General features: G+C 49.7%; 2 protein-coding genes and 1 long non-coding RNA gene across 6 annotated transcripts in view; 2 read left to right on the top strand and 1 right to left on the bottom strand.

The window, feature by feature from the left end:
• Positions 1-4,605, top strand: part of Shank3 (SH3 and multiple ankyrin repeat domains 3) — a 60,018-nt gene extending 55,413 nt beyond the window's left edge. The window contains 1 exon segment of the mRNA XM_028869216.2: positions 2,124-4,605. Coding sequence (XP_028725049.2) covers positions 2,124-2,712 — 589 coding nt within the window. The 3' untranslated portion in view covers positions 2,713-4,605.
• Positions 4,606-6,869: 2,264 nt separating this feature from the next.
• LOC119086354 lies at positions 6,870-9,497 on the bottom strand. The gene is made up of 2 exons (XR_005089618.1): positions 9,385-9,497; positions 6,870-7,761 (listed from the first exon to the last, which is right to left on the bottom strand). It is a non-coding gene; the product is annotated as an uncharacterized LOC119086354 (long non-coding RNA).
• Positions 9,498-10,031: 534 nt separating this feature from the next.
• Acr (acrosin) lies at positions 10,032-16,275 on the top strand. 4 transcript variants are annotated; one of them, XM_037197438.1, is made up of 5 exons: positions 10,032-10,205; positions 11,091-11,222; positions 11,505-11,788; positions 14,918-15,063; positions 15,654-16,275. In XM_037197438.1, exons 1-5 carry the CDS (start codon positions 10,129-10,131, stop codon positions 16,230-16,232), a joined length of 1,218 nt encoding a protein of 405 aa, XP_037053333.1. In that variant the 5' UTR covers positions 10,032-10,128; the 3' UTR covers positions 16,233-16,275. The 4 variants fall into 4 exon arrangements, with proteins under 4 accessions (XP_037053333.1, XP_028725055.1, XP_028725056.1 ...); XM_028869222.2 differs by having other exon boundaries at positions 11,091-11,297; XM_028869223.2 differs by having other exon boundaries at positions 11,091-11,297; positions 15,662-15,751.
• Positions 16,276-20,041: the final 3,766 nt, after the last annotated feature.

Genomic DNA, 20,041 nt, shown 5'->3' with positions numbered 1-20,041 from the left:
CTGAGGAGAAAGCCATGAAAGGGATGCAGATGAGGTCTCCAGGGAAGGAGCAATCCATGCGAGGTAGACGTTGAAAGTTGCTTCAAGGGAACATGTTAGTTAGCTTTCTCTTCCCTGTGAGAGATTTTTTTTCTTACCTCACAGGAACAACTTGAGGAGGAAAGATGTATTTTGGTGTATAGTTCCCAGTGATTTCAGCTCATGGTTTCTTGACCCCATTGCTGTGGAGAGCGTCATAATGGGGAGTGTGGATGGAGTGAATCATTTCATGGCAGCCAGGAAGAATGAAGGGAAAGGAAGGGGAAGGAATAAGACCATCACATTATTAATTCATCAGTGTGCTTTGTGATCATTATTGTTTTTTGTTTGTGTGTTTGTTTCTCTTTTTTTGGAGGGGGGCAAAGTCTCAACATGTAGCCTCCTTGGCTGGTCTGGAGTTTGCTCTGTAGATCAGGCTGGCCTCAAACTCACAGAGATCTGCCCACCTCTGCCTCCTGAGTGCTGGGATTAAAGGTGTGCGCCACCACCGTACCCGGCCCCCATCAGTGTCTAAATTCATTGAGTAGGACAGAGCCCTCATGATCCAGTTACGTCTCAATGATTGGACCCACCACTCTACCTTCAAAACGCAAGCCTTATTTAGGGGGATATTGCATAGTTGAACTATAACTAGGAGATAGAAGCGTTGAGGGGACTCCGGCTTGTGTGGAATAGGCAGGAACTTGGGCCAGCTTGAGAGAGAAGGCATTGTGGGGATGGGGGGGGGGGCGGGTGAGATGGCAGCTGGAGAGAGGTTGGTCAGACAGCAGAAAGACTGACAGACTGCAAGGCACCGCTAAGCGACACTTAACCGTCTTGTACGGTACAGTGGAGAGAGCCAGAGTGCTGCTACCCCAGAGCAGGCAAACCAGATGTCTTCTCGCCTAGCTCTCCTAGGTGTTTTCTCTTCCCCAGTACCTCTAAAGTAGATGGGCCTTACTTTCTGAGTTCCAACCTCCATAGAGCGTCCCACAGGGGTCCCGTTGTGTGATTGTGACCGAAGGCGCGTTGTGGGCCTGGCCTGCTAACACTCTCTCTCTCACTGCTCTTTCCCGCCCATCTGCATGTGGCTGCTCTGTCTAGCTGCGCGGTGGTCCCGAGTGCCGGCTGTGTAAGTGAGCATGCCCATCCCATGCCTCTCGCAGTCCACATGCTGTGTGCCTGGCTGCCCCCTGGCTGCTCTGCATGGCTGTGTGGGGCTTGGGTGCTACCGACGACGGCGACTGAGACCATCCTTGGCCATAGTAAGGGGCAGAGAAAACGGGAGCGAGGGGGCCGTGGGCGTAGGCTTCCTTCCTCCCTCCAGCCGGGCAGGCCCCCGGGGCAGGGCTGGAAGTCCGGGATCCTGCCAGGCGAGGCTGGGACTTGAGGATGTAGCATTTGCTGTGTGTGTGTGTGTGTCTGTCTCTTTGCTAGTGTATCTCTGTCACTGTTGCTGCGTGTCTGCAGCGACACGTGGTCCCCATTGCTGCTGTGGTGTTGCTCTTCTGTGCAGGGAGACTGCCTTCCCGTTATGGTGTGCTGTCGCCTCAGCCTCTTGTGGGTGTGAGCCCTACCCAGTGTTCGTCTCCAGTGTTCGTCATGGACCTGTTTGGCCCTTGTGCCACCACTGCCAGCCTCTACCATGACTCCGGCTGTCCCTGAAACTGGCTTAGGTTTTCCTGGGTCCGTTCGAGCTTGAGAACAGGGTTGGATGTGGGGAGGTAGTGGTCAAGGTACTGGTCTAACCTTACAGTCCAGAGCGTCTGTGGCTGGAACCCATACCCAGAGGCCGTGTTAGAGGCTGGCAGTGAGGGGCAAGCGGCAGCTCTTGTCCATGAGAAACTCTTTCCTTCGGTGAACTGCCCGTGGGGCCTCCGTGGAGAGCTGTGTGGGGGACTAGTTGACTCCTTAGAGTCCAGGCAGTCAAAGAATCCCCCAGAGCAAGGCACAGTCCAGGATGTTTATTTGTTTTTGATGTTTTAAAAAAAAGAGTGACCACAGGATATTCCTGCAGCCCCAGTCCTCCTGGCTCTGCTCCCCTCTGTCCACCCCGACTTGACTTTCCACCCCTCACCTGGCCCTCACCCACTCTCCCTCCGCAGGCTCTTCAGCAGCCTCGGTGAGCTGAGCAACATCTCAGCGCAGCGCAGCCCCGGGGGCCCGGGCGGAGGGGCCTCCTACTCGGTGCGGCCCAGCGGCCGGTACCCCGTGGCGAGAAGAGCTCCCAGCCCAGTGAAGCCCGCGTCGCTGGAGCGGGTGGAGGGGCTAGGGGCGGGCGTGGGAGGCGTGGGGCGGCCCTTCGGCCTCACGCCTCCCACCATCCTCAAGTCGTCCAGCCTCTCCATCCCGCACGAACCCAAGGAAGTGCGCTTCGTGGTGCGAAGTGTGAGTGCGCGCAGCCGCTCCCCCTCGCCATCTCCGCTGCCCTCGCCTTCTCCCGGCTCTGGCCCCAGTGCCGGCCCGCGGAGGCCATTCCAGCAGAAGCCCCTGCAGCTCTGGAGCAAGTTCGATGTGGGCGACTGGTTGGAGAGCATCCACTTGGGCGAGCACCGAGACCGCTTCGAGGACCATGAGATCGAAGGCGCACACCTGCCCGCGCTCACCAAGGACGACTTCGTGGAGCTGGGCGTCACACGCGTTGGCCACCGCATGAACATCGAGCGTGCGCTCAGGCAGCTGGATGGCAGCTGACGTCCCACTCCCTCTCCCGTTCCTGCTGCGCCCTGCCGGCAGGGCCCCCACCCCCTACTCCAGGCCGCAGGCTCGGCTCGCCCCCTACCACGGCGCCCGGGCCAGGAATGTTGCATGAATCGTCCTGTTTGCTGTTGCTTGGAGACTTGCCCTGTACATTGCTTAGTGCCCTCCCCTGCCGCTGAACCCCACCCAGCACACAGTAAGGGCGCGGACCAGGGGGGCTGGGTGGAAGGGGGTTAGGGCAGGGTGCTCTGGCCTGACCACCTCCTTCACAGCTCCTGGTGGCCATTCTCCCGGAGGGGGAACCTAGTCCAGCATGCGAGGTCAGGACACGCCTTGGTGACTGGGGGGAGGGGGGAGACATTGGGGTTCTCGATGGGGGCCAAGGAGCCCCCTGTTTTACATATTTTAATCCACTCTATATTTGGAACGAGAAAAGGAACAAATATCTCTGTCCGTAACAGTTCTCACCCTCTTGCCCTCTAGTCCTCTCGCTGGTCCCGCCACAGCTGCCCAGTCTTCCATCTCCGGCCCCTCACTGCCACCCCATACAGGGCAGGGGACACTCCAGCTGGCCTGGGGTTAGCCAGGGTCCTGGCAGCCCACCCTGGGGACCCCGGCTCAGCCCCCCTTCCCTCGCTGAGCTATAGTCTGCCCCACCCACCCTTTAGGTGCTGCTCGGGGGGAGGGTGGCAGGCATTGCCTGCTGGGCACTAGCAGGGCCAGGTGGCCTGGGAGATTATTGCCCTGGGGCTGGGCCCCCGGTATCCCAACCCCAGCCATCATTTCACAGGGTCTCTCCCAAAGGAGGGGTCTAACCTTCCCACTTCTTGGGCAACTACAGCAGAGAAGCCTCCCTGCCTCGCACCCCAAAGACTCCCCGTTCCTGCCCTGTGTGTGTGCCACATTATGTGTGTGCACGCCTGTGTGCTTGTGAAAACTGGGTGTGGCTGAGCGCATGGGTGCCCTGTGTGTGCCTGGTTGTGGAGTGGTCCCCGGGGTGGGGGGCTATTCTGGATGGGTGGGAGGTTGTGGAAGCTTGCACAGGGTGCATGCTTGGGTGTGTACCCCTGAAAGTGCCCTGTCTTCTCCAAAGAAAGGCTGCTCTTGGGTCGTGCTGTCTTCTCAGCCTGAGCCTCTCCCAGCTTAAGCAGGGTTTCTTGGTGAATCCTTTCAGCTTCAGGAGGCCTCGAGGGCCCCCTGCAGACAGTACCCCCTTTGGGCTTCTAAAGGGATTGTGGGGACCACTAAAAAAAAAATCAGGCCACAACAGCCCTTGGAGAGAGGCAAAGACTCCTGAGGGTACCCTGGCCCCCTTACTGTGACTCCTCACACTCAGCAATGACCTGTGGGGTGGGGGGCCCTGGGGCATTTTTAAACATAGGGTTTGGAGTCTGGACTAAGCTCCATCCACGTCACTCACAAGTTTCTGTTTCTATTTCTAGCTTTTTTTAATAAAAAAAAAATAAAAAAGACAGAAAACAGATGTTTTCATGGCCCAGGGGCTCGGCACGCCGGTCTGTGCAGGCCCACCTGCCCCGTTCCCTAGACAGAGTCACACCCACTAACCCTCTCACCAACAGACCAGGTCACACACACACACACAGCAGCAGCAGTCACTGTAACAGACTGCCACATACAACACAGTCTCACATTTACCTGTGGGTTTTTGGTTCTGTTCAATTTGGGTTTTTAACTTTACAGGGTCAGTTCTGCTTCATCCTTCCTTTTGTATGGAGTTCCATCTGGGGGCTTTCACCCCCCTGCTCCAGTCCTGAGGCCTCCTGACCCTGACGTTGTGATACACCCCACAGAGATCTATGTTTCTTATATTATTATTATTAATAATAATTATTATAATATTATGTAATAAATTTATAAGAAATGAAACCATGTCTCAGTTGCTTGCTTAGGGTTCCTCAAACAGGTCACACAGGCCCACGGCCTTGACCCAGTGTGCTGCTGACTCAGCAGTATCTTTGGAGTAATCCTACTTGTAATCCTTCCTGTTAGACCGACCTAGACTGCTAGACCCTGGCTAAGGCCTTCTGCAGACTAACACCTCACTGGGTAGCATTTAAGAAAACTATTCATTTTTATGTCTGTCTGTGTCTGTGTAAGTGCATGCCACCTGAGCGAGGGTGCCCTTGGAAGCCAGCTGGCACTTAGGCCGTCGTGAGCTCTCTGATGTGGGTGCCGAGGACCAAACTCCGATCCCCTGCAAGAGCAGCAAGTGCTCTTTGGTTTTTTTTTTTTTTTTTGGGGGGGGGGGGTTTTTTTTTTTGGTTTTTCGAGACAGGGTTTCTCTGTGTAGCTTTGCGCCTTTCCTGGAACTCACTTGGTAGCCCAGGCTGGCCTCGAACTCACAGAGATCCGCCTGGCTCTGCCTCCCGAGTGCTGGGATTAAAGGCGTGCGCCACCACCGCCGGGCTGCAGCAAGTGCTCTTAATGGCCGAGCCATCTCTGCAGCCCTGGGTGACCACCTCTAGACCCATGGTCCTCCGAGATCACGTCGCTTTTTTTTTTTTTTTTTTTTTTCTTCTTCTGGTGCTGGGGACGGAACCCAGGCCGGGACTTTACCACTGAACAGTGCAGCCACCCCACTTTTAAAGCTAAGATTTAAAACCTTCCAGTGTCTGGTCCTTTTATAAAATCTACTTTGAATTTTGAACTCCATGTCCCTCTCCACTGTGCTGATCCTTGGCTGCTGACCGTGTTTGGCCTCACTTCCCTCAGCGTTGATGCAGTGGTTTCTATCTCCGTTCCTACCTTCTGTCCCCAGCACCCCAGATGGCAAACGCAGCTAGTGAAGGCCCCCTTATGCCCTGCTCACCTTTCCTATACTTTCTCTTGCCTGGCACAGGCCTACCAGATGATGCTCCCAGCATCAGGACCTGTAGTCCTAGACTACTGTGGTGGCACTTCAAGGCTCGTTGTCTGCTCACTTCCGCTTCCTGCCTAGATTGCCCACCGTTTACCACCCTCCGGGGCTGTGGTCCACGTCCTTTCTTCCTGGGGACTCCCCGTGTTCTGCTTTTTCCAGAGTTCAGGTTGGATCCTCGCAGCCCCCGGTGCTGTCTCAAATGAGAGAAAATTGGTGCTTCTCAACCTTGGGTTGTCCCCCCTCAAAGGGGCAAGCTTCTCAAGGCTGTGATGTTTACCTTTTCCTGGTACCCTGAGCTGTGCCCTAAACACAGATTTGACCTTCAAGAGCACGTTTGCAGCCACGTTACAGGCCAGCTGTCACTGGCCAGTCACATAGCGGGGGACCCACACCCTGTGGCATTGAAACAGGTGTCTAGCCAGGAGCACAGTCAGGTGAACAGGCAGACAGATTCCTACTCAGCAAGACGTTGGAGCGATCTTGGAGGGATCAAGAGATGGAACATGCCTGCAGGGAGGTGCTCCAGAGAGGCAAGTGGGTTAGAGGCTCAGGCATTGTTAGGAACACAGATGACAGATTCTGAAGTTATCTTGGAGTCAGGGGTGGGGCTAGGGAGGAGCTGGTTAGGAAATTGGGGGGCGGGGGAGGGGGGTAGGCCCCAGGCCTCTTTACCCAGGGCAAGAAGGTGGCCTAGTGGCTTCAAGGAGCAGATAAAGGCCTGGTGTCCTAAAGTCATCCTCGAAATGCCTGTGCTTCCTTGAAGCTTAATGACAGACTTAGACCTGGCTGGGCAGTGCACCTCACTTAACATTGTAACCCGAGGGCAGGGGCCAGGCTTAGAGCCTGTTCTAGAATTGGAGTGGGCTCACTCTGCAGTGACTTCTTGTAATCATCTCGAATGTCGACGCTAGATCTCCAGACTCAGTCCTTACATACTTACCGTGTGTGTGTGTTATGTTACATACATACATATGTATGTACATATGTACACACATACATATTTGGTTTTCGAGACAGGGTTTCTCTGTGTAGTCCTGGCTGTCCTGGAGCTCACTTTGTAGACCAGGCTGGCCTCCAACTCACAGAGCTCTGTCTGCCCCTGCCTCCCAAGTGCTGGGGTTAAGGGTATGCACTATCACTACCTGGCCAACTTCCTAAATATTTTTAACTAGGTAACTACCTTTGGTTTTAAAGCTTATATTCAACACATTTGTCATACATTCAAATAGTCATCAAGACTGTGACACCACAAAATCACACATATAAACACTTAAAGTGAAAAATTCCTTTTAGATAATTCTGGGTTTAAATATAGAGCAGACACCCCATCTCTGGGAGCCCCATCAGGCAGTGTTGGGCCACTTGACCCGATAAACCAACAGAAGAGATGAGCAGTGATGGAAAGCAGAGAAACCAGTGGCATATTGGGAAGAGGAACCAAGTCTCTTTGGGGCTCTGACATGAACTTTAAGTTTATGTAGGGCAGGAGGCAAGAGGTATGTATAGGAAGCAGGCCAGCTCAAGTCTGGGTTATCTACTGGATCATTGTCTCAAACTTAAGTCTTCTGAGGAGACAAAAAGAAGTACTTAACTGCTTGATGGAAGCAATGTAAAGATTCTCATAATACAGTGATTATTCCTGCCTTAGGAACCAGTCTTACTGTCACAGATAAATGTCTTCCTTTGGTGAGTGATCTTTCTGCAGGGCTCTGCTGTATGAGACATCCAAGGTGGCTGTAGGTTTAAAACAATGACTGGAGACCTTCAAGGGCCTTTTTTTTTGGGGGGGGGAGGTCTGGAGCAAGATAATATAAAACTGATAGTAAAAGGCTGGGAAGATGAGTCAGTCCGTGGGTCAAGTTTATGCCATGCAAGTTCTCAGTAATGGAACTCTTATCTCAGACAGTGGAAATGAGGTCTCATCAATTCCAGGTAAAGGAAGGTGAGATGTCCTGACCTGGGACATCTGACTTGGAGGGAGAGTAGGCACTTATGGCTCTTAAACATCAGAGCTAGGATGGAGAGATGGCTCAGTGATTAAGTGTGCTTGTTGCTCTTCCAAAGGACCTGAGTTGGAGTCCCAGTTCCCATGTTGGGCAGTTCATAACTGCCTGTAATTTCAGTTCTTGTGGATCCAGTGCCCTCTTCTGGCCTCACAGTACCTGTACACACAGCATATAGTCACATAGACAGATAAGCCCTCTTCTGGCCTCATGGTACCCGCACACACAGCATATAGTCACATAGATAAGCCCCCTTCTGCCTCATGGTGCCCGCACACACAGCATATAGTCACATAGACAGATAAGTTCTCTTCTGGCCTCATGGTGCCCATACACACTCAGCATATAGTCACATAGACAGATACACGTAAATAAAAATAAAATAAAAAATTTTAAACAAAAAGGATTTTTAAAAAAGCATCAAGGCTAATAAGTTGAGACTTCAGAACACAGCCCTAAAGGAGGGGTGGGTGTGGGTGTGGAGATACTCTATTTAGCAAAGGAGATGAGAAGAATACTTGGTGCTGAGGTAGGAAAGATAATAGTTTGTTGCATTCCAGGAGAGATGTATTTCTAGCTCAAGAGGGAGGATGAGATCTTCTGGTCACTCACAGAGAAAAGATGAGCCTCCAGATCAGTGGTTCTCAGCCTTCTTAATGCTGTGTGTGACCCTTTAGTATAGTTCCTCACGTGGTGACCCCCAGCCACAAAATTATTTCGTTGCTACTTCATAACTGTTATTTTGCTACTGTTAGGAATCGTAAATATCTAATATACAGGATATCTGATATGCGCTCCTAAAGGGGTTGCGACTCACAGGTTGGGAAACACTGCTCTAGATGCATGCCCAAAGAGATGAATCCTGATTGTCAGATAAAGACTGGATGCCCTGATACCCTGTGATCTGATACTCTGGTAGGGTATGTAAGACTTTCTTGCACTCAAATAGAAAATACGGAATTTTATGACTCAGGCAGTGGGGATAGGATCTTGAGATAGGCAGACAGGAAGTTGAGTTGAGAACTGGACAGAGTAGAGAAGACTTTGAGATATTCTTGGAGAGGAGGGGAAAGCATATGACATTTAGGTAGGAGATGAGACTGGACTCAGGGAGAGATGACTTCTTGGTAGGGGAAATGAGTACTTCTGAAACTTCATTATGGAGCTGAGAACAGTTGAGGTACACTCTTCCAATATTCAGCTAGAGGATATAAGATCTCTAGATTTTGGTAGAGAACATGTGACAAGGTGCCACTCATGGAAGAAATAAGACCTTGGGCCCTGATGGGGAAAAGAAGAGTTGTTTTCACATTGGGGAGAGGAAGTCATAGCTTTCTGATGCTCGGGTAAGATATTCAAGACTTTATGGCTAGCTTAGGGAGATGTGACCTCCTAAGAGTTATATAAGAAAGTATGACATTTAGTTAGAGAAGAGACCTGGAGAAATCAAGATCATCCCATAGTCTAAGAACTGAACATACAGGAGGAGATAAAAATGTCTTGGCGAGCTGGGCAGTGGTGGTGCATGCCTTTAGTCCCAGTACAAGGGAGGCAGAAGCAGGCAGATATTTGTGAGTTCAAGGTCAGCCTGGGCTACAGAGTGAGTTCCAGGAAAGGTGCAAAGCTACACAGAGAAACCCTGTCTCAAAAAACCAAAATAAATAAATAAATAAATAAATAAAAATAAAAAAATGTCTTGGTGGGTAGGAAAGATGGCATCTTGTGACACCCCTTAGAGGAGATGTAACCTTTCCATCCTGTGGCAGGGTAGTGGGGACTTACACTCAGAGGAGACAAGGCCTTGTGACATCGTTGCAGTGATGGTGGAACATCATGGTATGTGTTGCTCATGTCATACGATCTTCTGACAATAAAAAAAAAAAAAACACTCGGTGATGTGCAGATAGCTGTGATGAAAATTCCTGCGGTCTAAGTATAGGCGACGATCACATGTGGCTGCACTTAGGTTCAAAAGAAGAGAGCTGGAGACCTTCGGGAAACGTTGTGATGCTCAGCAATGGACAGGAAGGTGGGCTTTGAAGTCATAAGTCAAGAAAATTCAAAATGGCTATTTGAAAGTATTCTGATGACATATACTTCTCCCATCCCCACCACGTACCAAGGATCTATCAGTCAGTGGAACCTGACTTCTTTTTAGCTGTGAACACACTGTACTACCTCATTACAGGAGGGCCAAGCTGCTCTTTCAGTCCATGACTCTGTAGTGTAGTGGTTTCAGCCCCCAAAGAGCCCATCCTGAACATTCGTAAAGTCAGACTTCAGGAGACGTGGGATGAATGAAGGTCTTAGGACAGAGCAGGTGGGATGTACAAGAGTCCCTCACCACCCCAAGGTCAGGGGAGTTTGCGCAGGAAGTTGGGATGTCACCTCAGCACGCATCAGTTAATCAAGGAGGCCTGCCTGGTCTAACTGCTGAGGCGGGGGTGGGAGATCATCTTGCTGATTGGCCAGAAGGCTGTGGAGCTTTGTGAGGTCACAGCTTGCAGGCCAGGTTAGGGCAGGAGTATGGTAGAGATGCTGCCAACTGTCGTTGTGCTGGTCTTGGCAATGTCCGCGTTTGCCAGAAATAACTACACGTGTGAGTAAGTGTTGGGGGAACCTGGGTGGGCGTTAGGGCATCTTAGGAATAATAGGTCCCACCTAGACTCCCTTTGTCCAGTGCTAGGATCAGTAGTGAGCTGAGCCATAGCAGGCTCTGGATAGTCTCAGTTCCTGTGACCGGCACCCCCAATTCAGACCCTTCCTGCTTCCAGAACCACAATCCCAGAATCATTAAGTTTCCAGCTGCCCATGGTTTCCCAGAGAAAGAGATCCCTCCTCTCTCTCTCTCTTCCCACTGCTCCGCCAGTAACTGGCTTCATTGCCTCTCAAGCATTGGGTCCTAAACTTTAGGAGCCGCTCTTCTATGGACAACTGAGGTAAATCACCTGTGCATGACTCCAAAGGCATCATATGCCGCTGCACCGCGGTCTACCTGAGGACTCTTACTCCTAGTGGACCACAATGCAAATAGCTCAAAAACTATCGGTAGCCTTTCCCTGGGGACGCAGTTCCCAGAGCTTCCCACTCAGGAGTCCCCCTGTGTCTAGAGTGACCCCAATGCTTGTGAGCCACTGTGTCGGCTTGCAGCTGCTTTCTCCAGACCTGGTGCTATGGTCCTAAGACCTCCTTAATCACGTGACACTTGCTTGAGTCTCCCATCCAAGGTTGGTCCTGGAAAACAGTTACACCCCTCTGCCTCCAAGGCACTTTGAACTCCCACTGTGTCCTGGGATCCCTCACTACCTTTAGGGCCTGTATAGATACTTCCTGGAGACTGTGGCCTCCTGCATACCCTCCCTTGATTGCCCTCTTTCTCAGAAGTTCCTCCCCATCTTTCCCAATCCTGTGTCCCTGCCTCCCCCCAGGTGAGGTTCAAAGACTGGATGCCTCTTCTTGGTTTGAGCAGTGTCCTGGTCTCTCCTCAGTGGCCCCTGTGGGTTACGATTCAGGCAGAACCCACAAGCAGGTATCCGGATTGTCGGCGGGCAGAATGCGCAGCGTGGGGCCTGGCCCTGGATGGTCAGCCTACAGATCTTCATGCCCCATAACAGCCGCAGGTACCACGCCTGTGGAGGCACCCTACTCAACTCCCACTGGGTGCTTACAGCTGCTCACTGCTTCGATAACAAAAAGTACGTGGGGGACACCAAAGAGGGAGGTCTGCAGAGTACTCTTAATGGAAAGGGACATTCCCCAGGGGCTATGCCCAGGATCTCTGTGGAGCTCTGGGGCCACATGGTAACCAGATTCTGACAGGGCTCTGAGGGGCATTCTCACCACGGGCTTTTTGTCTAGCCAGCCTGTAAATGAGAACGACTGGCTTACCTTTGTGCCCACAGAAAGGTCTATGACTGGAGACTGGTTTTTGGAGCACAGGAAATTGAATATGGAAGAAACAAGCCAGTGAAAGAGCCTCTGCAGGAGAGATACGTGCAGAAAATTGTCATCCATGAAAAATACAACATTGTGACAGAGGGGAACGACATTGCTCTCTTGAAGATCACTCCTCCAGTTTCCTGTGGGGGCTACGTCGGGCCTGGCTGCCTACCTCATTTTAAGGCTGGTCCTCCCAAAATTCCCCAGACCTGCTACGTGACTGGGTGGGGATACATAAAAGACAAGGGTGAGTATAGGTGGGAGCCCCTTGGTGGGTATTGGTGCCCACTCTCCTTGTGGTCTTTCCATGGCAGGGGTCATGTGCTGATGCGTGGCTGAGCTGTTTCAGTTCTCATGGAATCATGAGTAGAGCCTTGCCATAGGCCCTTTCATAACCAGAGAATTCAGTGTGAGAGAAGCTGAGTCCGGATTGTCTGAGGGCGTGACTGGCAATAGCCTACCTATGGGAAGGCTGCGTGGCGGGTACGAGCAGAACCTTGACATACTTTAGAATGTAACAAAGCTGTGTGAGTCTATCAGCTGGAGGCCCAACGGCTAGACTTTGGGCATTGGAAACTTAAACTGAAGCAGTATTTGCAAAAGACCTCTGGAGGTGGCTTTGTTTGCCATGGTGTTTTCCTCACGATTGCATGGAAGGACTGGCCTCCGGAGTTGAGCATCTCTAACTTCTGTGGTCTCAGGGATGTCTTAATTCACCACCAGCAGCAGCAGCAGGTACCTGGGCATTTTTTCTTCCCTGGAGAGTCATAGCACCAAGACTTACCATATCCTTCCAAGTTACTTGCTGTTCTCTGTGTAGACTGGGAAGGATGTAGGTGGTGGGTATAATTTTCTTTGGGTCATTAGTTCAAGGCCCTTGGGATTGTCTAGCAGATTATTTTTTTTTGCCATTCAAGATGAATATAAGTGCCTTTTTAGCCCTCTGTCCTTATTCAAAGTGTCTGCGTTTTCCCTGGCTCAGATCTTTTCATGCAGCAATGTTACCTGGCCCACATGGCACAGAGTGAGTAGAGAGATGTCTTCTATAGTGGACAAGCTGACAGGGGTACAGGAAATGTTCTAGAGTCATTAATGACTCCAGAGTCATAGCCTGACTCCCAGACAACCTCCCCATACCCTTAAAGTCAAGGGCCACTGCTGGTACCAGAAGTAACATGTCGTATCCTTAAGTCCCATCAGGAGGCAGCAGGGCACTGTCAGTGGGACAAGACTAAATAGAACTTGTTCCCTGCTCATGGACAGTCCTTTCATCTTCTCATAGGTGGTTGTACAGCTTTTTATTGTCACATTAGGGATGTGGAAATGTGACTGAAACTAGCCGAGTCAAGTCATCAGTGTCTTCTTTGATGTTGGAAAGTCTAGGCTGTCTAATTCGAGGCAATTTAGTCATTTGGGGTGTACAACTCAGCCTTTTTAATTTGGAATTCCTGCTCCCCTCACTCTTACTCTTTCCCTAGAGGTGATCTAATTCTTTAAAGCAGCACTTCTCAACCCTTGGATTGCGACCCCACCAATAAACCTCTATCTCTGAAAATATTACATTCTGAAAGTATTTACATTACTGTTACATTTATAACAGTAGCAAAATTACAGTTATGAAGTAGCAACAAAGTAATTGTATGGTTGAGGTCACCACAACAGGAGGAACTGTATTAAAGGGTCGCAGCATTAGGAAGGGTGAGAACCACTGCTTTAGAGGTTTGCTACCTGTCCTGTTCTTCAGGGAAGGGGGTCCCACCCTAGCTACTTTAATTTTTACTGGCCTTTGCTGGCATGTGACTGTAGCTATTTGATCTGGGGATGGGTACCTCATCCCATCTGCTGGTGCCTGTGGTGTCCTAAGCATGAGGACACACATTATTCAGCTCTGTCTTGTCTTCCCTCTGATTGTATACACAGTTTGTGTTCTTGTGGTCCTTAGGTAGCTGGTCTCTGGTTCTTAGAATCCTCTTACATTAGTGAGGGTATCTCTCATTTTTGTCTTGCAAACACATAGCTCCTATAAAGGCCCCAGTCTTTAAAAGTCCCCAGGCCCCAAACTCCCATAGCTTGTTTATGTATGCTTGGTTCTGCCTCTGATTTGGGTCTGGGAGAGGTACCTAGATATTGTTCCTTTCCCTGGGTTTCTGAGCTTTGATGACCCTCATATTTAAATTGTCTGGTATTGAGAACATTCTGTTTCAGAACACCTGGCTTTTCACAGTGAGGTCCATGACTTTTAAGACTATGACCTCAGCTATAGACCTAAAAAGTTATCTTAATGACTAGCGAGGTGGGTCATTCCCACCCCAGGAAACAGTGCTTGTACAAACCTCTCACTGATGCTTGGATATGAGGACAAGCGGAAGTTCTATTGAAAATAGAAAACAAAATAAAACATCCCCTGCTCCCCACCAAAAAAAAAAAATCCTTTAAATATCCAAAGCTCAGGAAACATGTATTAAGCAGATCCCTACAGCCTGCCTGCCGAATGTTTAGCCCTTCATGTACGGACTCCATGCATGTACAGACTGCATGCATGTACAGACTGCATGCATTTCCTGTCTTACCACCGGCACTTGCATGGTTGTGTTTTGTGTGTGCCTTGCGTCAGGGTGTACCACATCTGTGCTGCACATAACATCCAAACCCACACTGCCATGGGAGGGGGCTATCAGAGGTGCTGCTTGGCTGCATGTGATGAGGGGGCACAGCTGTGCTGGTTCTGAGGATGTGTCTAAGTCAGTTGCATGTTGGTTGCATGAGCTGAAGTGTGACTGTGTCTTTCCTAAACCCCATGATAGAGTCTGTGGTAGTGAATGAGGCCCTGACTCAGCTCTCCTCTTCTAAAAATCTCCTCAAGGCAGATCTGAGACACAAGGGAGGATCCCGTCTGAAGCTGGGTGGAGGAGTCCTAATGGAGGATTAAAAACAGGGAGGGGTGACTTCTAGACACACAGTGGAGAAAGCAAGGTGTGTCTCAGTCATGGCGTGGAGAGGGGCAATCCTGGCCAAACTCTTGACGTAGGTGGGTGGTGCTCCAGTCCCTCATCCACAGGGGGAACAGTAAGACTGAGTGCTTGGCATATACGAGGTGTGCTTGTTAGAGCTACAACTAACCTCCACTGCTCCTCATCTCGCATTAATATAGACATCGTCTATCCTTCCTTTCTTCCTCCAGGCAAAATCCTTTTTCTTCCGCCCCCATTTGCCCTTTCACTGTGCATTTCCTCCCCTCGAGTGTGAGGTGAGCCTGAGGAATCTTTGTTTAGTCACAGCATTCCGTAGGACGAATGGAAGTTCTGGGCGGGAGGAAGCGGGGCTTCCTTCCTTCCTCTCCCCGGTGAGCACTGACCACTGTGTGGCCTGGCTGCAGCCCCCAGGCCATCACCTGTCCTGATGGAGGCACGTGTGGATCTCATTGACCTCGACCTGTGTAACTCAACCCAGTGGTACAATGGGCGTGTCACAACAACTAATGTGTGTGCAGGGTATCCTGAAGGCAAGATTGACACCTGTCAGGTAACTTTCTTCTGGTGCCCAGACCCCTGGGTTCCTCTAGGGATCCTAGCCCCCACCCCCACCCCCCCAACCCCACCCCACACCCCCGAGAAAACCTCATTTTAGGTTCCTGATCTCCATCCTCTCCTCCCCTCACCCAAGGGCTCACTTGAGTGACTCCTCCCCGATACCTTCTTCTTAACATTGACCATCACAGCTAAGATGGGGATGATATCTACCATCTGTCTCTACTGAGAAGCAATGACCACACTTTAGCATCTGATCCCAGCATTAGCACTCAGAATGCATTGCCCGAACCCGGTCCTGGAAGATAATGTTTTCCTCTTCCCCAGAACACAAAGTACCCAAGGCCACAGGGTTCACGAATGCAGAAAGCCACATGCATGTACATGTGAGCTCATCTTATTGAAAGGCATCTCAGGCCTTGCCCTTCACATTCCAATGGATATTGGTAGTCCTAACTTTACCAGTTGCATCTAAGGCAGCAGGAAATTATGTGGCCACAGACATTGTTCTCCCACAGCCCCATGACCCTTCTGGGAAGGGAGAGTGGCTCAGGCTGAAAGTGACCCCTCTGTCCTTCTGGACAGGGGGACAGTGGTGGGCCTCTCATGTGCAGAGACAACGTCAACAGCCCCTTTGTGGTCGTGGGGATCACGAGCTGGGGGGTAGGCTGTGCCCGTGCTAAGCGTCCTGGAGTCTACACAGCCACCTGGGACTACCTGGATTGGATTGCTTCCAAGATCGGCCCTACCGCCCTGCACTTGATTCAGCCGGCCACCCCTCACCAGCCTACTACTCACCCACCGGTCACTTTCCACTCCTCTCCTTTTCACCCGCCTTGGTATTACGAGCATATGCCACCTCGGCCACGACCACCTCGGCCTCTGCCACATCGACCGTCTTTAGGCCAAGGCCACTCATCGCTCAAACCCCTACCTCCACCCCCAACCCCAGCCCACCCTGTGTCCTTTACTTATGGTACACATGACACGAAATACTACACAACACTTTCTTTTGCCCAGCGTGTCCAGCAACTCATAGATATCCTGAAGTTTAGGACTTATCCTATGCATGACTCCTCACGTTACAGTGGATCAATGAACTACCACCGAGTCACCACTTTTGATCCTTTTTCCAACAAACCCCATGGGCGCCTCCATTCCTGAGAAAAGAGAGATGAAATAAAGCATATATTTGTATATAAATATATAAGCCTTCTGGACTTCTTGCCTTCCCCAACTCAACCCAAATTCCCCTCCATCAAATTTATCCCCTCCCTCCTTTCACCCTCCAATAAAATGGAATTGCTCATACATTCATATTGGTTTTTTTGACGTTGAATTTGAACACTTGAATAAGGCAAACCAGGGCCAAAGGTCAAAGCATGGACCTTATTCCATACTTATTGATACTGGCAGGTGTTATAGGCCTCTTTATGGAATGGGAGGGTGGGATGAAAAACCTCTACCAGCTGAACTGACCAGACAAGAAGGGACATGCTCCCACTAGGAAGCCATGTTCTCTTAATGCTACCACGAGACTGGCCCACAGAGATGCTTCTGTGTGGAAGGCCAAGGCTCCTCAGAGCACAAGGGATGACCAGGCTGCCCAAACAAGTATCTGCCACAAAATAGTCTTGCTTGTGACTGTTCGAATGTCACCTGTTCAGGGTTATTACTGGCCTGTAGCTAAATCTATTAGTTCCTGGATTCAAGCACATACAAACTTATTTGCTAAAGCTTTCCAGGGATAACAGTGGGGGAAGGTGTGTCTTACGGATGCACCTGAGTTTGGAATGACTTTCTTACCATCATTAGATATTTAAGAACATTCATGGTAAGGAACAGAAACCAGTTTGAACCTTTTTTTTTTTTTTAAGTTTTTCCTTACTTTATTAAACCATTCTTTCAAGGACAATCATATATATAGTCAAGGATGCTAGAGTGAGGAAATCTTAGGTTTACGAGAGAGAAGACGCAAGGCAATTCCAGGTGCTGTCTTCAGTGATGCTTATCATTTGAAGCTTTTTTTTTTTTAAGTAAATTTATTTTACAACATCATTTAGTTCAACATAATAGCCTCATTTGAACTTTTTTAATGATACAAAGATATGCAGAACCAACAGGAAAGGGCCAGAAGCCTTTTTTTTTTTTTTTTTTTTTTTTTTTTTTTTGGTTTTTCGAGACAGGGTTTCTCTATGTAGCTTTGCGCCTTTCCTGGAGCTCACTTGGTAGCCCAGGCTGGCCTCGAACTCACAGAGATCCGCCTGGCTCTGCCTCCCGAGTGCTGGGATCAAAGGCGTGCGCCACCAACGCCCGGCTTTTTTTTTTTGTTTGTTTTGTTTTGTTTTTTAAAGATTTATTTATTTATTATGTATACAGCATGTATGACTGCAGGCCAGAAGAGGGCATCAGATCTCGTTACAGATGGTTGTGAGCCACCATGTGGTTGCTGGGAATTGAACTCAGGACCTCTGGAAGAGCAGTCAGTGCTCTTAACCTCTGAGCCATCTCTCCAGCCCCAGAAGCCTTCTTGAGGATGAGAGAGCCCAGCAAGGTATGGACAGGGTCTGAAGTTTCCTCAGAGCGGCTGCTGGATGCTCAGTCCAGGTGTCAGACTTGCCCCATACTGCCTGAGGCTGGGGCCAGCCTTCATCCAGATCGCATTTGTTTCCAAAGTCCTGGGAAGGACATCCTGATGAGCTCTGTTCTGCGGTTTACTCTGGTCAAGAATCAAATCTGGTGTTTGGAGGAACTTCTTTTGTTATTAAAGATGGCCGGGCAGAGAGAGGCAACACCCCTTGAAATCACCATGCGCTCCAGGTTGTTCTTTGCTTTTCCGCTCTGTTGTTTGGAATTAGTAGGAGTGTGAGGCCATGCTCTGACCCCTTTGTGTTAGGAATGAGAGCCCAGCTGGACCTCTGCTGGGTGTGCTTGCCCGCTTGCTCTGGCACGGCTGTGTCCCCGTATGCAGAAGTGAAACGTCTTGCCCCACTGACACACTTTGGATTGTATGATCACCTTCTTGGGACCCCCAGACCTAAAAAGCCTGGCACCCAATGTGGGAGGCTCTTTCTCTGTGACCAAAGGTCCTGGGAACTGATTGCCATCTGCGAGGTGCCCCCTGCTGCCTTGTTGCAGTGGACTCTGGATATGGAGACACCCTCGAGCTCCTGAACTATGGAAACCCAAATTGGGCCTCAAAGGAGCATGACGGCAACCCGGTAACATCCACGCCCAAACCAAGGTAAGAAAATTGGACTATAGAGTACTGTCATGTGGTTGGGGCATTTTTTTAAATTTTTATTTATTTATTTATTTATTTATTTATTTATTTATTTATTTATTTATTTTTTTAGAGAGTGAGAATGTGGCTGAGATGTCAGTCACAGGCTCTTCAAAGTGGAAAACCAAAGGTCCAGGGGAAGGACAGGAAACCTGTGGGGTGTGTGTGTGTGTGTGTGTGTGTGTGTGTGTGTGTGTGTGTTTAACTCCAGGGAGGACTTGGGAAAGGGAGAAATGGTTGTCTGGTGTTCCCCGTTTAGTCCATTAGGGTGAATTTTGAGGTTCTGAGAAGACAGCTTCTGAACCAAGAGATGTAGAACAACAAAATTTGGACGTGTTAATCTTGCTTTGGTGGCTGGAACACCCTGGAGGTTGTGTGGGTGTGAGTGAAATGTTGAACCCAGTGGGATGCAAGTGTGGACTCCCGATCTGCAGCTTCAGTTTCCTGTGAGGAAAAAAAGCAGTTTGCATAGAGCTCAGGTGATATGGGGGTGTCCACAAAAACTTCAGAAGTTAAACATGACCTCGGATGTTTTCCAAGGTCTTCACTATGGGAAAAGAGAGGCAGTTGAGCCTCTGATCAAGGCATCCCAGTACAAGATAAGGATGGGAAACCAGGCTCCCTTTCTGGGTAAGCAGAAGGATAAAAGATGAGACCAATAAGACCAATAAGAATAAAATGTCATCTAAAGCACGTCCTCCAGGATTAGAACAAAAGGGGAAAAGAGATAACAGGTTAAGACTAGGTGTCTTAGGGTTTCGATGGCTGTAATAAAACACCATGACCAAAAGCAACTTGGGGAGGAAAGGGTTTATTTCAGCTTACAGCTCTCAGGTTCCTTCATCATGAGGGAGGGCAGAGCAGGAACTCAAGCAGGGCAGGAAGCTGGAAGTGGGAACTGAAGCAGAGTCCTGGAAGGAGTGTTGCTCCTCATGGCTTACTTGGTCTGCTTTCTTACGCTACCCAGGACCACCAGTCCGGGGATGGCATCACTCACAGAGATCAGAGGTCCTTCCACATCAGTCATTAAGACAATACCATATAGGCTTGCCTATAGAGCAATCTTATGCAGGCATTTTCTTAAGATTGCCTCTTCTCAGATATAGGTAGGTTTGTGTCAAGTTGACAAAAATTACCTAGCACACGAGATAGGCGAACTTATAGACTATGTTAATGATAAAAGACCAAGAGTGTGGAGGAGATGCTTATGATCTTTGCTGGAGAAAGGAACCTGGGGCCCTCTTTTCTCTGAAACAACAGCAATAAAGTAAACAGAATAGAAAGAGCTCCTTAAAAGTGGGGTCCTCTTGATCACCTCTCTTTTCATCTGTGCTGGGAGCTCCAGTTCTGAATGGCCAGCTCTGGTACCAGCTGCTGTTTATCCCTCCATCTCTAAATTAAGAATGAACTTCAAACAGTGTCAGGGTACCCTAGTCTTTCCTTCTCAACAAAGGAATTTTTTCAACTGATGTTCTCATTCAGCAATATTTTCTTAGGTGGGAAAAGAAAAGTATTGTCAACATCCCCCTTCCCAGTTCAGAGGTCTTAAATTCATAAAGGGAACTAAGGCTTTTGATAGACCATCCATATGGGATGTCTGGTCAATTGGATCAATACCTTGGGCCCCAACTTTGTACCTGACCTGAGTTAATGTCAGTATTTTTTTAATTAATTAATTTTATTTCATGTG

This window comes from Peromyscus leucopus, chromosome 20, assembly GCF_004664715.2.
Source record: "Peromyscus leucopus breed LL Stock chromosome 20, UCI_PerLeu_2.1, whole genome shotgun sequence".
Taxonomy (NCBI): domain Eukaryota; kingdom Metazoa; phylum Chordata; class Mammalia; order Rodentia; family Cricetidae; genus Peromyscus; species Peromyscus leucopus.
The sequence above is the reverse complement of the archived record's forward strand: the minus strand, read 5'-3'. Positions and strand labels throughout refer to the sequence as shown.

Coding starts and splice junctions, on each gene's coding strand:
- Acr (XM_028869222.2), top strand. CDS start 10,129: ATGGTAGAGATGCTGCCAACTGTCGTTGTGCTGGTCTTGGCAATGTCC. Junction 10,206..11,090: donor AGAAATAACTACACGTGTGA/GTAAGTGTTGGG, acceptor GTCTCTCCTCAG/TGGCCCCTGTGGGTTACGAT. Junction 11,298..11,504: donor CACTGCTTCGATAACAAAAA/GTACGTGGGGGA, acceptor TTGTGCCCACAG/AAAGGTCTATGACTGGAGAC.